The following is a 19,880-nucleotide window of genomic DNA, read 5'->3' on the forward strand; positions in this document are numbered from 1 at the left end:
TATCATAGTATAGTAAGAATACAAAACTTAATCCATTGTGAAACAAGACAACATGTTGTTAGCGAGGCAAAAAAACGTAAATCTGTAAACGATCAGCGCCGTCTGCCACGCTAATGAGAAGGAAAGCAGTAAAGGATGCCAAACGTTTGAAGACACTTAATGGAGGAAGCTGAAAGTCAACAATTTTCTGCTAGGAGAGAAGCATGACTGCCGGTTTACTACCGCAAAACAGCCGACAAACATTTCCTCAAGATCACACACACACATCAGCGTTTCAATCACAGCTAAACGCTATTGAACAAAGTTCATGCTCATTTCTAATCTTTCAGAAGATGTTTATGTAACCTAAAAGGACAGACTTTGATGTCCATCCAGTGGCTTTTTGGAAACTGTGCACTCTCAGAAAAAAAAGGTACAAAAGCTGTCACTGGGGCTGTACCTTTTCAAAAGGTACACTTTTGTACCCAAAGGCTGCATATTGGTACCTTAGTGGTACATATTAGAACCTAAAATGTACATATTAGGACCAAAAATGGACATATTAGCACCCGAAATGTACATATTAACACTTAAAATGTACATATTACCACCTAAAATGTACATATTAACACCTTAAATGTACATATTAGCACTTAAAATGTACATATTAGCACTTAAAATGTACATATTAGAACCTAAAATGTACATATTAGGACCTAAAATGGACATATTAGCTCCCGAAATGTACATATTAACACTTAAAATGTACATATTACCACCTAAAATGTACATATTAACACCTTAAATGTACATATTAGCACTTAAAATGTACATATTAGCACTTAAAATGGACATATTAGGACCTAAAATGGACATATTACCACCTAAAATGAACATATTAGCACTTAAAATGTACATATTACCACTTAAAATGTACATATTAGCACTTAAAATGGACAAAAGTTTACCTTTTGAAAAGGTACAGCCCCAGTGAAAGCTTTTGTACCTTTTTTCTGAGAGTGTATACAGAAGAAAACCCTGCAACACAAATGCAGCAAATGACAAATCAAGAAGTATATCACACACATATCATCTAAATCGACCTAATAATTAACGAACATCAGCATATTCATGCAAAATATCAATTTTGATTGGAAGCTGCAATAATGACTTTGTGAAAATGAGATCTTGCAAGAGTTAAAGTTAAAATCAAACTGCTTTACACAACTCCATGAATGTGATGCATTTTGGATTGAACAAGGAATATTCAATGTGACTTTGACCTTAACCAGAACTCAATTACTGCACAGCTATTCATATACATTTTAGAAAGGCAGCCTAATTGCGTTTTGATGAAAGGTGACAAGTCGTGCACAATAAGACCAGGAACAAGTACGAAGTCTCGTTCAAGCAGCTGTTACAGAGAGACATCTAATTATTTCCATAAACCCATTAGGTTTTCAAGCACTGCGATTACAAGTGCTGCCCTGTTGACTGATAAGAGCCAATCAACCACACACATTCACGCACTAACAAACCCCCCAGGCGCTTACACACACACACGGACGTTTGACAACTCTTTAGAAGTGTGCTGATTGCATTGACCTTTGTAAGAGGTCACATGATCATGTGTTAACCATTCCCACCGTCGAGCACAAGGTGTGACGGTGTCCTTGAGCGGGAAACAGAGGAACCGGACCAGAACCAGTTACGGATCTGGACTCACTCGACTCATTTACAGCAGAAAGGTTTTTAGGCCAGATGCCCGAGGCGGGATAATGTCCATGCATGTACAGTTTTCAGAACAACAACAAACATTTAGTCTAGTTTGCTGAAAAGCACACTCAAAAACATGTTGCACAACCACTTCCTCCTCCATGTTCATGTAAACCAGTGGTTTTCAACCAGGGGACCATAAAATGAATTAAAGAAATATAGAATTAAAAAAATAAATATAAAAAAAGGCTTTAAAATAAGCTAAAAGCAAAAAATGAAGATGCAATGACATTTCATTTATTTTGTCACATCAAAAACTGTTGTTTTTTTTGTTTGTTTTGTTTTTCTAAGAGGAGGGTTGGTTATTGAAAACCTGGATGGATGTATGAGGACATTTTAAAGTGTAATTTCTAGAACTGAAAAAAAATCAAGGAAATTAATAAAATTTAATTAATCTAAAAAGTAATGTAAATTAATATTTTATAAGGTAGAAATTTCTATACTTGTAATTGAAAAATGTATTATAATAAAATATTCCGAAATTACAGAAGTTAGGCCTAATTAGTCAACCTAATTATAATTCAAATTAATTACTTTACTTCTAATTATTTTTTTATGCTACTTCAAGTTTTTCATATTGACACTTCCTGGAAAAGTCAAGAAAATTAAAAAAAATCTTAACGTCATGTAATTCAATAAAAAAAAATATTTAAATATTTAATCAGATAAAAATTGCTGAGAATTTAACAGTAGTCAGAAAATAATAATAATAGATATTCTGCAATTATAGAAGTTAATTTATTTTAAATTTTTATTATTATGTTTTAATTTTTTTTTTATATTTTTTATGCTACTGGAAAAGTCTATAAAATTAATTAAATTAAAAAACACATTTAAACATTTAATCAGAAAAAAAATGCTGAGAATTTAACATTAGTCAGAAAATAATAACAGATATTCTGCAATTTTAGAAGTTAATTTATTTTAATTTAAATACTTTACTTTTTTATTATTATGTTTTTAATTTTTTTTTTATATTGCCACTTTTGGAGAATTTCTTAACCTGGAAAAGTAAAGTAAATGAATAAAATGTTAAAGTCATGTAATTTAATAAAAAATATTTAAACATTTAATCAGATAAAAAATTAACAGTAGTAATAAAATAATAATATATATTCTGCAATTATAGAAGTTAATTTATTTTAACTTTTTTATTATTATGTTTTTAATTTTTTTATATTGCCACTTTTGGAGAATTTCTTGACCTGGAAAAGTCAAGTGAATTAATAAAATGTTAAAAAATTAATGTGAATGATAAAATAATAAGCGAATAATAAAAAAAAATATTTGTATAAAAATAAACAAATGTGATTGCAATGAATAGCATTTGTTAAATGTAAATACCTTCCGACTGTTGAATCAAAAGCATGTAGCAGCATCTCGTAACAACAAACATACTGGATCAAATTACTTTAAGACGTTCATAAATCCCCGAGCACCAGCTCGGTTTCTGTGGAAAAGTGTTAACGAGTACAGCGTAGCACAATTTTGCAATGCAAGTTACCCCAAGTACTTTCTCAACATGATGAGTGCGAGCTTTGAGAAAGACAATATGTCCAACAGCCCTGAACATCAAATCAGCTGCACAAACAAACAGCGCACTGAAATTAGAGCCTTGAATTTAGATTAGGTTACATAAGAGAGCCGGTGCAGTAAAGGTAACAGCGCTGTTAATTGCTTGTGTGACCTGTTTCTAACACACTGTAAAATCACAGGCAAAAAGAGTGAGTGTAAATGAAATAAGTGTTGGGACTGGGAGCGAGATACCTGATGCTCTGAAAACATACCACAGCTAAGCGGACACCCGCTGGGAAGCGCACATGTTATCCTTAAGGAATCACATCACAACCCCCCCCCATCAGCTGACCTTTGACCCAACAGCTGACAGACAGCCATGTGCAGCTCCTGCATATCATGTTGAATCCAGCATGGTCCTCAACCAGACTAACTGGAGTCAAGCAGAATATTTTCAAGGCTGTATTTATAGATGGAGGGCTGGGGGGAGGTTTGGGGACCACTGTCTATAATTATCCCAAAGGTAAATACATACAGTGAGTGTTAACAAATGAATAAAATCTGAAAAAGCCTGTAAAATGTGCTGTGCAAGCATGCGACTGCAATTTTTAAGCCTAAATGGATTAGCAAACCATTGCAAATAAACACTGTTTAAAGTTATTATTAGTTATTATAAATTAATCATCAATGTCAAATGCAAAGAGCTGAAATTAGCTCCCGCAGGTTTGCAGATAAACACTGAGAGAGGTTTGCATGTATGCGGTTTAAATATTTGGTAACACTTTTTTTTTTACAGTGTCCTTGTAACATATGTTACATGCACTTACTATAGTAATAACTGTAAATAATGCATAATTGGATGCAACTAACCCTAAACCAAGCTCTAATCTGACCATAAACCCGTAGTAAGTACATGTTGTAACAATGACACCTTCAAATAAAAATTTAAATGGACTGTAAATAATTTGGGAATTTCATAATCACATGTTAACCCTAAAACCGTATTCTGGACAAATGTGGGCAAAATAGTTTTGATTTATTTTTTTAAAAAATACTTCCCTTGATCTGAGTGGTACAAGACTTGGATACTTTTTCTAAGTTTGCCTCTTGAACACACACAATTTTTTTTTACTCAATTCTACAATGTTAAGTGGGTGAAAAAAAAACCCTCCTTAATCTTGTATTTGGGTCAAAAATGGGCACCCATAGAAATGAATGGAAAAAAATTAATTTAGAGCACTCTAAAATTAAGCCAAAATAAGACAGCAAAGTCACTTCATCTTTAGGTTTTAGCTCGAAGAACTTATTGGAATGATATTTTAATGTAGTTAAAAAAAATTTTTTAAATAAAACATAAAAATAAGCATAATTCACAAAGAAAATATGGTACTTTTTGAAGTAAATAAATTCAAAAATACCCCCAAAATTAAAAAATAAATGGATAGACAAAACTTTATGGAAGACAGTGATATAACATTTATAATAAATAAAAATTAGTCCTCTGTGCCCACATTTGTCCACAATTACAGTTTTGAGGGCTACAATGCATTACTCTCTATTATGCATCAAGCTACTTTAGGGAACTTTAGGTACAATGTGTGTTTGCTCAATCATTGCACAATATTCAATCCACAGATGTTCAAACTCCTATTCAATGAGAACTAGAGCAAACCACTTCCTCGTTGAAAACAATCGACTCCACAAATCACGTAATCTACAAAACTACTAAATTTCTACGGATAAAATTACACCCTTAAGTGCTAGATAGACGGGAAGCCTTACGGTATAATTTCTCTCAGCGCAGGTCGGCACGTGACACGTTGTGTTGTTGATGCCGTTGTCCTGCGCGGTGTTTGATTTTCTGGCACCTGTCCCGTGCGATACGTGGATGTGTACATGCGGAGGGCCGTTCGTGGAGTGCAAGTCTGCAGCGTTTGAAACGTGACAAGATATCTCAGCGTTCGCACAGGGTAACTCCAGAGAAATACTCCTATGAAGGATGGGATGAGATCCTTTCTTTGAAGACTGATGCAAACTACAAGCAGTCGGGAAAGTGTTGTGCCTTCTTTCCGTCGACGATGGTCTGGGCAACACACAAGCCGAGGTGCTGCGGAAAAGCTTGGCTTTCTGAGGCTCCTCGAGAGGTTTGGGACAGTCGACGTTAAGCTTAGTTTTGGCCGAACTTACTTTCCCCGAGGGAAGCGGTCTCTGGTTTGCGAAGTGCAATAAAACGCTGGAGTGTCTTTCGGGTTGCTCCGGTGGCACGCTGAAGTGCACGATGGGTTTGGCGTCTCGGTGCTCCGCTGACGTGCTGTTTTTAGACAAGCGTAGACCATTAACTGCAGTGGCGATGGATCCCTTGTCCTCGTGAGACGCATCGGTGCTGGACAGCTGCATCTGATGAGAGGTTTGGAAGGAGCTTCGTGCTGACGGAGGGAGCGGAGGAATCATCGGAGACGCAACCGGACTAACGGGCGAGGCGGGCGGCGTGGTGCACGGGCTCCGTGGGAAAATAACCAAAGACGAGCAGCGCCGTAACGGCGCCCTCGCTTTCCGCCGAGCAATCGGCTTGCGATCCGGGAGATCCGCTTCGAATATGCTGTTGCTGCTGCAATATCCGGCGTCGCTTGTTGTGCTGCTGCAGCACGAACCTCCATCCCCGTTTCCGTCCTTCTCTCCGTCTTCCCCGCCGTCCGCGTCTCCGTTCTGCTTGCAAGGTTGTAAGGAGATCTGAAGCGTGCTTTTTTTGCTCCCGTTCACCTTGGGCATAACTAGGGTGGGGTGCCGTTGTAAATTACCGTATTCTGGCGACAAGGGTGGCAAAGCTAGAGCCAGCTGTCCTGGGGTCAGCTTCATGTGTCCGGACATGCGCACGCTTTCCTCGGCTTGAGCGCTGCACGTTTCCGAGAGCGGATCGGTGTTGCTTCTACGCGAAGCGAAATGCAGTCGAAGGTGTCGCGCCATGCCGGTCCAGTGGAATGAAGGAACCCCAAACTAACGAATATAAAACGAGTGGAAAAAAGCAACTGGTCCCGTGCTGCGATCGGTTCCATTAAGCCGAAATAACAGAAGGCATTCCTCTCGAAACATGACGGATCAAACGTGAGAGTGTTTGCATCTACAGATCTAGCTTTACTGAGGCAACAGAAAGCCTCAGCTGTGCCTTCTGTGGTTTCGCAAGCACCGATTCAGGCACGGGTGCCCTCCCTCCCACAGCTGGTCACCCCACTGCAAAAAAAACACAACAATCTGCGTGCATGCCAGGATGGAGGTGGAACAGCTCGTCCCTCGTCTCTGCCACCTCCTTTTTACACAAGTTGCAGCCCGGTGTCTAGAGTTTCTTGTAAAGCTGCACCCCAGCTAATATTTTTACCCCACCAGGATAGAGTTACAGAAAACGAGTTTTGCCGTCATTTTTTTTTTAAGCTTTCTGAGCCGTCGGGGGATATGCCGGAGTTGCATTTTGCTCATTTCTGCACTGATAGCTTCAAAACTAGCAGAAGGAAATGTAAGAGTGCCTCCAAAATCAAGCACTGAGCTTGTTGTGCCAGCTCACATATGGGCATGTGCCACTGCAACATCATGTGTCATCCGACACCCGCTGTTGCAGCCATTTAAGAGCATGCTTCTGTCAGAGAAAAGCCATCTCATCAATCAGGGGGCAATTGCACCCGGGGTAATTCAGGAGTACTGTAGTTTCGGAAATCGTCCTGCTTATGACGTGAATGAACAATTCATTAAATGAAAGGAGTAGTTCACTTTTGAAAAAAAAATTTGCTGATAATTTACTCACCCCCATGTCATCCATCCAAGATGTCCATGTCTTTCTTTCTTCAGTCGGAAAGAAATTAATGTTTTTGATGAAAACATTCCAGGATTTTCTCCATATAATGGACTTCAATGGGGTCCAAACGGTTCAAGGTCCAAAAGACAGTTTCAGTGCAAACTGCAAACTGTTCAAAGGGCTTTAAACGATTCCAGATGATGAATAAGGGTCTTATCAATCGAAACGATTGCTCATTTAATAAATAAATAACAAAATTTATGTTTTATAAGCTCAAATGCTTCTGTGATGCGCGTTCGTGACTCTCCTCTTCGAACTCGTTCATCAAAATGAACGAATCTTTTCCCGAGTCAGTTGGTTCATTCAACGAATGAAACGAACGAATTGACTTGGAAAAAGATTAGTTCATTTTGATGAATCGTTTAAAGAACAGTTTGCAGTTTGAACAGTTTGCACTGAAAGTGTCTTTTGGACCCTGAACTGTTTGGTTCCCATTGAAGTCCATTATATGGAGAAAAATCCTGGAATGTTTTCATCAAAAACCGTAATTTCTTTTAGACTGAAGAAAGAAAAATATGGACATCTTGGATGACATGGGGGTGAGTAAATTATCAGCAAAAGTTTTTTCAAAAGTGAACTACTCCTTTAAATTTTGTGCACATGGGATTTGGAATTTATAAAACAAAGATTGATCATCTACTGTCAAAAGTCTCAAATGATTTGTCTTCCTTTCTGTAAGCTAACACATTCCTCAGGAGATGGAAATAGCATGCATGCTTGGTTCATGCCAACAAACACATTCTGGCAATGGCATATCGGTTTTTCTTACACCCAGTAACTGGGTTTACTTGTCACATACAGGAAGACGACTGCAGTTTACAGTCTTATCAGGAGTTAGTGTTCTTACTTGAACACTGGGTCCTTTATGCTATGGTTTGTTTAACCCTCCTCGTTATTCAGTAAGGAAGCTGTCAGCATGTGACGGAGAAAACCCCCTAACACCGCTCATGCCTCATTGACTTTTATGCGTTTTCAAGCAGTTACTTTTCACATTTACAACACCCAAAGGTACATTTCAGTTCCCATACCTGAGCTTTATGGTGGCTACTTGCAAAAAGGCATCCTTGTTCATTCATTACACACTGACACTCAGGTAGCTGCTGATTTTACAGACCTGAACCCAACACTAACATGCCCAGGACATTTGAGACTGCTGAACTGTGAATGGTCTCATTATCAAACTAACACGTCTGCCATTGTACAGCCAAACAAATAGTCCTGCCTCAAATTAAAGCAACATTTCTATATCAGGACACTCAACAATGCCAATTGGTGCCACTAGTGGAGCGGAAATTATACACAGCACCTTTTAACAATTTATTTGCTAATTCAATAGCAAAACATAGACATAGAATGTATTAATGGAAACTTCTAAATTTAAACGTCGAGTTCACTCCTCTACTACACAAATGTTTAAAAAGTTAGATTTTTATCAAAAGTAATTAATACTTTAATTTCGCATGGATACATTAAATTGAACACAAGTGACAGTAAAGGCATTTATAAAGTTACAAAATATTTCTATTTCAAATAAATGCTGTTTTTTTAAACTTTTTTTATACATCAAAGAAAATTTATCATGGTTTCCACAAGAATTTAACTCTAAAACCGTATTCTGGACAAATGTGGGCAAAATAGGTTTGATTTTTTTTTTTTTTTTTTTTTTTTTTATAAGGGAAATTTTTCTTCCCTTGATCTGAGCGGTACAAGACTTGGCTATTTTTCCTAAGTTTGCCTCCTGAACACACACACAATTTTTTCGACTCAATTCTACAATGTTAAGTGTGTGAAAAAAAACTCCTTAATCTTGTATTTGGGTCAAAAATGGGCACCCATAGAAATGAATGGGAAAAACTGTAGTTTACAGCATTCTAAAATAAGCCAAAATAAGACACCAGGTGACAGCAAAGTCACTTCATCTTTAGGTTTTAGCTCGAAGAACTTATTGGAATGATATTTTAATGTAATAAAAATAAAACATAAAAATAAGCATAATTTACATTGAAAATATGGTACTTTTTGAAGTAAATAAATTCAAATATACCCCCAAAATAAAATAAAAACACCATAAATGGATAGACAAAACTTTATCGAAGACAGTGATATAACATTTATAATAAATAAAAATAAGGATCAAACCCGAGTCCTCTGTGCCCACATTTGTCCACAATTACAGGATTAAGGGCTATAAAGTGAATACGGTTTGAGGGCTACGCAGCTCAACTGGTTACAACCTGGACCTAATCAGAAATGTTTCTTGAGCATCAAATCAGCAAATTGGATTATTTACCACTGAAGACTTTGAATAAATTACAGTTTGAAAGATATTTTTTTAATTGTAATATTTCACAATATTACTGTTTTCATTGAACTAACTGTACACCAAACTTTTAAACAGTAGTGCACAAACATCTCTAGCACATTTTGATCACAGTAAACCAAGGCTCTCATGAACATACCAAACGATTTTCATCAAACACCTCCAGCAGCAGACGGTGTTTCCTGGGATGCACCTGCGGGAGATAAAAGAAGAAACACATAAAAAACTGTACTACTGTTCATTTATGGACTAATATACAGAATTTATTTTTGCATGTCTCATTACATGCAAACTGAGTTCATCCTCCATTCATTTCCTTTGACTTTAGGCCTGTAAATGGAGAGTGACTCATAACAGTGTGTCTCATTCAGTCCCTATGTTGGTATTTGGGCCAGTGGTCAGTATCGCAAATAGGTCAGAATCTTTAAAGCCACTGTTTAGATCATTATAGTCATGACTCATGCACTAAATATCAGGTACAGCATGTCATTTATTTGCATGCAAAGAAATAAAACTCACACAAACACACACACAGAAAGGTAAAAAAAAAGTCTGAAACCACACTGCAATCAAGGATTAGAGCAGGTATAGAGTTTTACAATTCTAAACACAAAAATTATAGGTGTGTAAAATTAATAATAAACACTTCAGAATATGCACTAGTCCTACAGTAGGTCGCCGATCAAAAAATAAACATTGCAATGAAGATCATGCGAGTCATTTGCTTTCATTGAAGCCTCAAATCGTGCTAAAATAACTACTTTTCTAAGCTCAATATGCCTTATATAAAGTATTGATGAGTCTTCAGAACATCTTGAAATGGGAAAGAGCTTTATTTTGATGTTGCCACTGTATTGCAGCAGCATCTGTCTTGCTGAGTAAACGAGCGATGTCTATGGGGGAGAGATATGCACAACGCGTCAGTAAATGCGTCACATAACAGCAGGGAAAGTGCACAGAATGTAAGTGGCACCCTACATCTCAAAAGCTCCCCGTAACTCAACCCTGACCTCTGACCCCAAAACATGTGATTGCACCTCTCTCTTTACATGCCCAAACATGTAACTTATTGTCTTGTCTAAACTAAATGTATTTATTAAGATAGATCTTATGTATTAAGATAGTATGACTTTACAAATGTAGTTCTAAAAGTAAATTATATATATATATATGTATGTATGTATTATATTGTTATTTATTTTAATTATATGATATGATGATTTAATTATAAGATAGTATTTTACAAATGTAGACTTTACAAATGTAGTTCTAAATGTAAATTATATATATATATGAAGAGTTTAGATGCAAAAGCCTCTAAATGCCATTTGAAATTTTCATCTTTAATGATGATTTTTATCAAACTTGTATATTTAAGTTCAGTAATTTCACTTAAATAACAATTAATAGGTAATTATCATTGCCTTTTAAGTGAAATTACTGAACTTAAATATACAAGTTTGATAAAAATCATCATTAAAGAAGAAAATTTCAAATGGCATTTAGAGGCTTTTGCATCTGAACTCTTCATATATACAGTATATATTATTATTATTATATTGTTATTTATTTTAATTATTTTTTATATATTAAAGTATTGATAATAAGATTTTTTTAAAAGCACTTTTTTAAACTTTTTTCCAAGCCAAACCCCTTTGACCTAAAATAATTTTTAAAAAATACAATTTTTAATTTTAATATTTTTTTTTTAATAAAGTTAATATTCCAATAATTTAACAACAGATTGCATGTTCTAATGGTGCTAATGGTCACATGACATACAGGTTAACAATATTTTAAATTCTTTTTTTTTTTTAGTTATTCTTGTAAATATATATATTTTTTCTTTTATTTGTATGATTTAATTCATTATTAGCATTTCATCAACTCATTGCCAGCGGATGTGATCTTTATAAATACCCGTTCACTTACTCTAAAGAAGAATTCTTCATTCCACTTTGGATCCAATGTCTAAAAAACAGACAAGAACAGAAAGATGAAGAAATCTTGTCCAACATCTCCTGACAAAAAAGATGATTTGTGTAATAGAGAGTCTGACTACACATACCTTTTTAATGGTTTTGGTCTGTAGACTGGTGATTTCTCCGTTGACCGGGTCATAGAGCGAGATTCTTGTGTACGGATCACTTGCGGATGAAAGGAAAACAGACAAATATTACATAAGCAAACAATATGACAATATGAGTCATACAGGAAGTGTTACTAAATATTTTAGTAATGCGGTCACGTTCCATTGTTATTTGCAGGATTAGTGGTCATGTGATACTGGATGGATCTATCTTTACTAACCATAACAAGTCAGGTTTCCTCCATACAGTCTAGAACGATTCTTTCTAGTTCAGATTAATTATATTGGGATCATTCAACCTACGTGCAACATCAGGAAGACGCAAGACACAATCTTACAGCTGTTTCATTTGAGTCGCTGAATGTCTTCACTGAATATCTGGCCTCTTCCAAGCGAGTCTTACAGAGAAGGAGAGATGATATCGCTCAGCACAGATATCGATTGCATACCTAAAGCTGTGTTATATAGGTCAAAGTGAGCACGGCCCGATCTGTTTGATTCCTCAAGGACGGCCAGGACGGCTGCTAACACTGCCATCTACTGTACTGTGGGACGCAACCGGTCCGGGACGTTCCCATCAGCATGCAGTTCATTGTAGACTATGCATAATATGAATTCCTTAGCATGTGGTGGCTTGTAAATAACTTTTCTTGGCAAAATACCAAGCTTGCATTGTATTACAAAGCAAACCTAGATCAAATAAATTGGCAAATGGATAAATATTAAACTAAATAATCATTAAGAGTCAAAATGTAACCCATATCACTATTTTGACAAAAAAAAAGTAGGACGGGACGTGATTTTACACTTTTGGGAATAGATTGATGATGAAAGTAGCAGAATGAAGCTGAATATGACAAAACGGGCATAATAAAGTAAAAAAAAAATGTGCATTAAGAACGTAATTTCATGCTGACATCAAAATCAATGTTATGATGTCAAAAACGATTCAGCTAAATATTTAAATGAATCAGATTTACTGAATCCAACTCTGTAAAAAGCTTTTTTTAGGAACTGATGAAAGCCTGTATGGGTGTCAGATTGTCTGTTATGCAGGATACATGAGGCATAGATAAACTATTTTGTGTTTTCATAACAAACTGAATGTGCGTGCACACGTGACCAGAACATGATGCTGGCGGAGCGGGTATATAAAGCAAACAACTTAAAATGTCTAGAGACTATGCTGATGCACCAAAAACGTGACTTTGAGTGAGTGTTGAATGAAATTATGGGGAAAAACCTTAATTAAACCTTAAAGAGAAAAGGACCGTAATTGATCGTCAACCGTATGGGCTTTTCTTCGGGTGATATTTAAAGATGATGAGACATAAGATTGTTGAAAATAAGCACATTTTACACAATTTTTTGCTTGTTTTGAAAAGCCAGTTTGTATAATATTATCTAATGCCAAAATGGTCAAGTATCTGCTGTTTAATCAGCCTGACCGTCATTTTAATATGTCCATTAATTAATATGTCCATTAAAATGATCTGATTTTAATATGTAAAATGAACATAATTTTAATATGTCCATTAAAATGATCTAGTGTGGTGCAATGGCTCATAACAACCCGATGTACTGACCTGGCACCCAAAATGTCCTTCTTGGCCAAACCAATTCCAGCAATGATTTTCACCCTTAAGATCCTGGATTCATCCTGAAGGAAAGCAAAACAATATTCAAGGTTCACAAATGACAATTAACTAGAGGTTTAAGAAGATGCATTTCCTACAGAAACAGGAAGTTTGATCCACTTTGACCCATAAGTGGGAGGGGCATTCTTCTTTCAGAGAACATTTGATTGTCCAGAATGCATTAATGCAAGATGAAATTATTATTTTTGGTCTATTTTCCTAAAAATAGGAAAAAATAGTCTATTTTCAATTTACATACAGTACCGGTCAAAAGTTTGGAAACATTGCGATTTCTTTATATTTCTGAAAGAAGTCTCTCTCTAATGCTTGTCAAGGCTGTGTTTATTTGATCAAAAATACACTGTAATATTGTGAAATATTATAATAACTTAAAATAATGGTTTTCTATTTGAATATATAGTAAAGTGTAATTTATTTCTGTGACCAAAGCTGAATTTTCATCATCATTACTCCAGTCTTCAGTGACACATGATCCTTCAGAAATCACTCTAAAATCCTGATTTATTATCAATGTTGGAAACAGTTCAGCTGCTTAATATATTTGATGAACAAAAGGTTAAAAATAACTGCATTTATTCAAATTAAAAAATATTTTCTAATAATATAAATCTTCATTTATCACTCTTTATCAATTTAACACATTGCTGAATAAAAGTATTGATTTATTTAAAAAAAATAAAGAAAAAAAACTTGACCCCAAACTATTGAACGGTTTATATTGTTAAAAAAAGATTTCCATTTTTTTTAATAACTTTTATTAATTAAAGTATCCTAAAAAGGGTTAGGGCTATGGGTTAGGGTTTTTACAGGTTATGAAAAAATATTAAGCAGCAGAATTGTTTCAAACTTTGAAAATAAATCAGGATATTTGAATGATTTCTGAAGGGAAGGATCATGTGACACTGAAGACCGGAGTAAATGATGCTGAAAATTCAGCTTTGATCACAGGAATAAATTATATTTTAAAGTATACTAAAATAGAAAAACTATTATTTTAAATTGTAATAATATATCACAATATTTAAAAACAAAATCTGTATTTTTGATCAAATAAATGCAGGCTTGATGAGCATTAAGAGACTTTCAAAAACATTAAAAATAGTAATGTTTCCAAACCCTTGACCTGTACTGTATAGCCTACATATAATATGCATATCCTCAAAAGTAACAAGCAAAAGCTATCAAAATGCAGTTATGATGACGTCTTAAAAACATGTGCTATGATTATATCCGAAAAAGTGAAAAAATAAAATAAAATAAAAAAAAACGACAGCAACTTCCCCATAAAAAAAAACAACGAACAATAAATATACTATTATGATATGTGCCACATGGGATCAAAAATATGCTATATATTATAAAACATGTGACATGCGCTATCTGGCGTCATACAAGCCAGTAATTAGATATTGCGCAAGAAGAGTGACACTTGAGAGTCACAAGACTACAATATCAATGAAATAAAGTGATATTTATCAGCAAATCAAACACATCCTTTCTTAATCTAAAGAAAACATGGTTATATGTCAGTTGTGCATCGTTAAGTAAACAAACAGCACGTCATACTGTTATCATAACCCAAAGTGGAGCAGAACTTCATCTCAGAGACCCACCGGATCCCAGAGAGACCATATGACATAAGAGCTGTGGACAGCGGTGATATTTATGCAATATAACAGAATTTCTATGACTGATATTACACGTCACATGATATGACAGCTGAATTATTTTACCTCTTCGGTCTGAAGTCCTCGAACCTCGGGGAGTAGCGCGGCCATGTTCATGTTCCGCGCCAGGATGCCAACCTGCGTCGATATGAACCCCAGAAAGATACAAATAAAAGGCGAACTGTCAAAGAGTGCGCTACGCTTCCACGGAAATCGTTTCCCCGTGGATATGACACGAGCGGAGCGTTAGCTGGACAAATGCTCCGTGGAAACTGGAAACTACACCGATGTACATCCTCTCAGCGGGCGCGCGGACACGCCCCCACGGCGCAGCTCACGCCCACTACGCCCCCAGCCCCTTTCTCATGATTGAACGCTGTCATGACAACAGTATGAGTGTTTGTCCTTGGCAGTGGAACAGTTTTGTTGACGTAAATCTTATCTCTGTTTTTCTTTCAAATTGTACATTTTAGTCATGTGAAATGTTTATTATGATTATTATAATTACTGGCATCTGCAATACTGTATGTGTACCAAGTACTGAACGTCGAGGCATAGATAGATAGATAGATAGATAGATAGATAGATAGATAGATAGATAGATAGATAGATAGATAGATAGATAGATAGATAGATAGATAGATAGATAGATAGATAGATAGATAGATAGATAGATAGATAGATAGATAGATAGATATTAAAGAATTCTAGGGACATTTAGTGTGTATTACAAAGGCAACACCATCGTAAACCACAGTGCATATTTTTTCAAAGTATTTTAAAATAGTATCAATGTACCGGTACACTAATGTGCATCTGTTATCTATTTGTAATGAATATCGGACAGAGTTCATTTTCAGCCAATCACAGCGAGGCCCAGCTCACACTTATCCAATGAATACGATTTACCATGTAGTCCCGCCCATTCACGCGTTTCCTAGGAAGTGCAGGTTTTTACACACTTTACGATCGATTCAAACCGCGATTGTACTGGTATGTATTTATATTTATATTAATGTTGTATAAGGTTATGGTTAACCGTTTTACAGACTGCGTTGGATGTTTTCTGTGCAGGTTCTGTTAGATCTTGTATAAGTCGTGTTTAGCCTATGTATTTTTTTATAAAAGCACATCGATGTTACTTAACACTGCTGGAGTCAAGAGAGACTTCAAAGTCATTTAATACGTGATTAATATAATTATGTTATGATTAATATATTTTGCCTGCTGCTGCCAACTCATCCATTTCCAGAGTCTGCATGAATATTAGACATCATTTGAATCATAGCATAGCATAAAGCATAGTCTGATTGAACTATTATCATTTCACTCAAATGCAATTAATTCTATAATAGAATGATTAGCAAAAGTGTTCAGTGTCACACGATCCTTCAGAAATCATTCTAATTCGATGATTTGATGTGACGTGACAGTGCTGCTTATTTTTTTTTTTTTTTTTTTTTTGCTACATGTGATACTTTTTTTGGATTCATTGATGAATACAAGTTAAAAATAACAGAATTGATTCAAAACAGATCTTTTTAATCTTTTTAACAATATAAATCTTTACTATCACTTTAACACACCCTTGCTTAATAAAAGTATTAATTTCTCATTTTCTTTCTTTCAAAAAAGAAAAAAATGAAAAAATACTGACCCCAAACTTTTGAACGCTAGTGTTACAAAAGATATATATTTTAAATAAATGAATGTTCTTTTAAAAAAAAAAAATCATATCATTCATATGATGTCATCATATCATATAATCATCATATTAGAGTGATTTGTGATGAAGACTGGAGTAATGATGAAAGTTCAGCTTTGATCACAGGAATAAATTACATTTTAAAATATTTTAAAATAGAAAACCATTACTTTAAGATGTTGTAATTTTTGTCTGTATTTTGATTAAATAAATGCATGCTTGATGAGCATTAGAGACTTCTTTCAAAAAACATTAAAAATGGTAATAATTTGATTAGTAATAAAAATAGTAAACATCAAAAAATAGTTTCCAAACTTTTGACCTGTACTGGATGTATAGGGCTAAATTTTTTTTTTTAACTTTTTTTGCAGATTTTATTCACCCTGCTTTTTTAACACAATGGAAGTCAACAGAACAGCCAAAACCTTCCTCATAACCGGTGGAGGAGGTTATTTCGGATTCCGGTAAGGTTTTATGACATCTTACAATCTTTTTGTCTTATTTTCCACATAACCCTAATAGGAGTACCTCCATGAACCACAAGAGAGCGCCATCACACTACAGTAGATCCCAATCCTGTTCCAGCAGTACACATTTGTATGCCCTTATCTTACACAATCATTTTAAGACTTTCATTCCTCTACAAATGAGCTGTTTTTTTTTTTTTTTTTTTTTTTTTTTTTAGTAATTGCGTATTGAAAATAAGTTCCTACTCTAGAGAGTTGTGCATCGTAGTATTAGTAGTATTTTTCCAATTTAATAAAACTTGAGTTTTTAAGGTTTGTTAAATATCGCAAAATCCCATATGTTTTATTCAGTTTATGTACTTTTTTTGCTTAACATTTTTACAGGATAATAAAATGTTGGATACAACGGGGCTAAAGGCGCACTTGACTATTCACTTTTTAAAAATTATGAAGAATATGTAAAAGGATGGTATTTTGGGGTAAAAGTCGCCCACTGCTATCTGATCTATCATAAATATGATAATCAACATATTTATGAAACCAAAATGTGATATTAATCATATCATATGATAAAATGTCAAATGAAATATTTATTTGTTACTATAATGCTAAATTAAATTACTATGGGATCTCATTCAAAGCTTTCAGAATCTTAACTTTTTGTTTAAATAATTTTATCCCTGTATTTTGACAAAAGAATTATTTTTGTTCTACTGTCATTAAAATGTGTTCATTTTAAAAATACAGAGATAAAATTATTTTTTGAAAAGTTAAGATTCTGAAAGCATTGAATGACATCCCATAAAAATTTAATATTTAATTTGACACTTTATCATAAATATGATAATCAACATATTTATAATGAAACCGTCGTGTTTACAAATGTGATATTTATCATATGATATGATAAAGTGTCAAATGAAATATTTATTTGTTACTGTAAAGCTATATTAAATTATTATGGATCTCATTCAATGCTTTCAGAATCTTAACTTTTGAAAAAATGATTTTATCTCTGTATTTTTAAAATAAACACATTTTAATGACAGTAGAACAAAAAAAAAAGATCTATTTTTGTCAAAATAAACCGAAAATACTACAAACTTTGCTAAAGTGATAGTTTTGAACTAGCATTAACTGAATTTTAATATCTAAATAGTATAAAAAATATAATTTAGCTAAAGTATTTGTATCAGTGGGTCTGTGGGCATACATTTGTACGATTTTTATGATTTATTTTCACACCAAATCTGTTTCTACATCAATGTTTCAAATAAAACCACACCAGTATATATTTTTCCTGCAGTCGTACACTAGTGAAAAGCAGGTGTGCCTTTAGCCCTGTTGTAATAAAAGCTTGATTGTTCGCTGTTCTCTCTTTCAGTCTCGCCAGTGCTCTCCTCCAAACCTCCTCAAACGTCGTGCTGTTCGATACGAACCCCCCGAGCCAAGAGCTTCCCGAGGGAGTGGTGTTCACGCGGGCAGATATCCGGGATTACGCGCAGGTGGAAGAAGCCGTCCGAGGCGTTCACTGCGTGTTCCACGTCGCCTCCTATGGGATGTCAGGACGGGAGCAGCTCAATGCGAAACTCATCGACGAGGTGAACGTGAAGGGGACGGAGAACGTCCTCAGGGCGTGCGTGGCACACGGAGTCCCCCGGCTGGTCTACACCAGCACATATAACGTAGTGTTCGGTGGTCAGGAGATTAAGAACGGGGACGAAAGTCTGCCGTACCTGCCCTTGCACCTGCACCCGGATCACTACTCCAGGACCAAGTCTATCGCTGAGATGCAGGTGTTGAAAGCAAACGGTTCACCGCTGAGTAACAGCACAGGTGTGTTACGGACTTGTGCCCTGCGTCCAGCTGGGATATACGGCCCCGGGGAGCAAAGGCACCTGCCCAGGATCGTCACTTACATCGAGAAGGGGATCTTTAGGTTTGTGTACGGAGATCCTGACAGTCTTGTGGAGTTTGTTCACGTGGATAATCTAGTGTCCGCTCACGTGTTAGCAGCCGAGGCTTTAACGGAAAAGCAGCAGCACTGTGCCGCCGGTCAGCCCTATTTCATCTCTGATGGAAGGCCTGTCAACAACTTTGAGTTTTTCAGGCCTCTGGTTGAGGGTCTGGGATACTCGTTCCCCACGCTTCGACTGCCGATATCGCTCATATACCTCTTCGCGTTCCTGACCGAGATGCTTCACCATGCCGTGGGTCGGATCTATAACTTCCAGCCCCTGCTGACCCGTACTGAGGTCTACAAGACGGGCGTCACGCATTATTTCAGTATGCGTAAGGCACGAGAAGAGCTGGGATACGAGCCGAAACAGTATGACCTGGAAGATGTGGTGCAATGGTTTCGAGGCAGAGGTCACGGGAAAAAGAGCAGCCGGTCGCCAATTAGGAAACTAATTTTAGATGTTGTTTTGGTGGTCGCGTTTGCTGCCGTGGTTCTGTCCTGCCTTCCAGTTGTGGGACACTGAAATGTGCGTTGGCTTTCATTTCAGGCCTGTGCCTTATGTGAGGGTTCATGTTATTGTAGAAGGCTGTAAAGACTAAATGCTGATCATTTTTATTTCCACTCTTGTCCTTTCCTCGAAGGGTTTAAATGAATTGTGGGGGGATTTTAAATGATCTCCCTTATGTACAATAATATTAAATTACTTAAAAAATACAATTGTGCTTTTTGGTTCAAATAAATTATACACTGTAAACAAATGAAGAGTTCAGATGCAAAAGCCTGTAAGTGCCATTTGAAATTTTCTTCTATAATGATGATTTTTATCAAGCTTGTATATTTAAGTTCGGTAATTTCACTTAAATGGCAATGAAGATTACCTATTAATTGTCATTTAAGTGA

General features: G+C 35.6%; 2 protein-coding genes across 3 annotated transcripts in view; one reads left to right on the forward strand and one right to left on the reverse strand.

The window, feature by feature from the left end:
- nedd4a (NEDD4 E3 ubiquitin protein ligase a) overlaps positions 1-15,177 on the reverse strand; it is a 42,329-nt gene extending 27,152 nt beyond the window's left edge. Inside the window, exons 1-5 of one of the 2 annotated variants that reach the window (XM_039683928.2) lie at positions 14,915-15,177; positions 13,110-13,183; positions 11,503-11,581; positions 11,367-11,405; positions 9,574-9,627 (exon numbers count right to left, since the gene is read on the reverse strand). In XM_039683928.2, coding sequence (XP_039539862.2) covers positions 9,574-9,627; positions 11,367-11,405; positions 11,503-11,581; positions 13,110-13,183; positions 14,915-14,965 — 297 coding nt within the window. In that variant the 5' untranslated portion in view covers positions 14,966-15,177. Of the gene's footprint in view, positions 1-5,052; positions 6,417-9,573; positions 9,628-11,366; positions 11,406-11,502; positions 11,582-13,109; positions 13,184-14,914 lie in introns of those variants that run through there. The other variant, XM_039683927.2, reaches the window with a different exon arrangement.
- A 588-nt stretch (positions 15,178-15,765) lies between these two features.
- On the forward strand, positions 15,766-19,680 carry sdr42e1 (short chain dehydrogenase/reductase family 42E, member 1). The gene is made up of 3 exons (XM_039683826.2): positions 15,766-15,841; positions 16,925-17,017; positions 18,405-19,680. Exons 2-3 carry the CDS (start codon positions 16,953-16,955, stop codon positions 19,501-19,503), a joined length of 1,164 nt encoding a protein of 387 aa, XP_039539760.1. The 5' UTR covers positions 15,766-15,841; positions 16,925-16,952; the 3' UTR covers positions 19,504-19,680.
- The last annotated feature ends 200 nt before the right edge of the window (positions 19,681-19,880 follow it).

The sequence above is a fragment of the Pimephales promelas genome, chromosome 10 (genome assembly GCF_988280905.1).
Source record: "Pimephales promelas chromosome 10, fPimPro1.hap1.1, whole genome shotgun sequence".
Classification (NCBI taxonomy): Eukaryota; Metazoa; Chordata; class Actinopteri; order Cypriniformes; family Leuciscidae; genus Pimephales; species Pimephales promelas.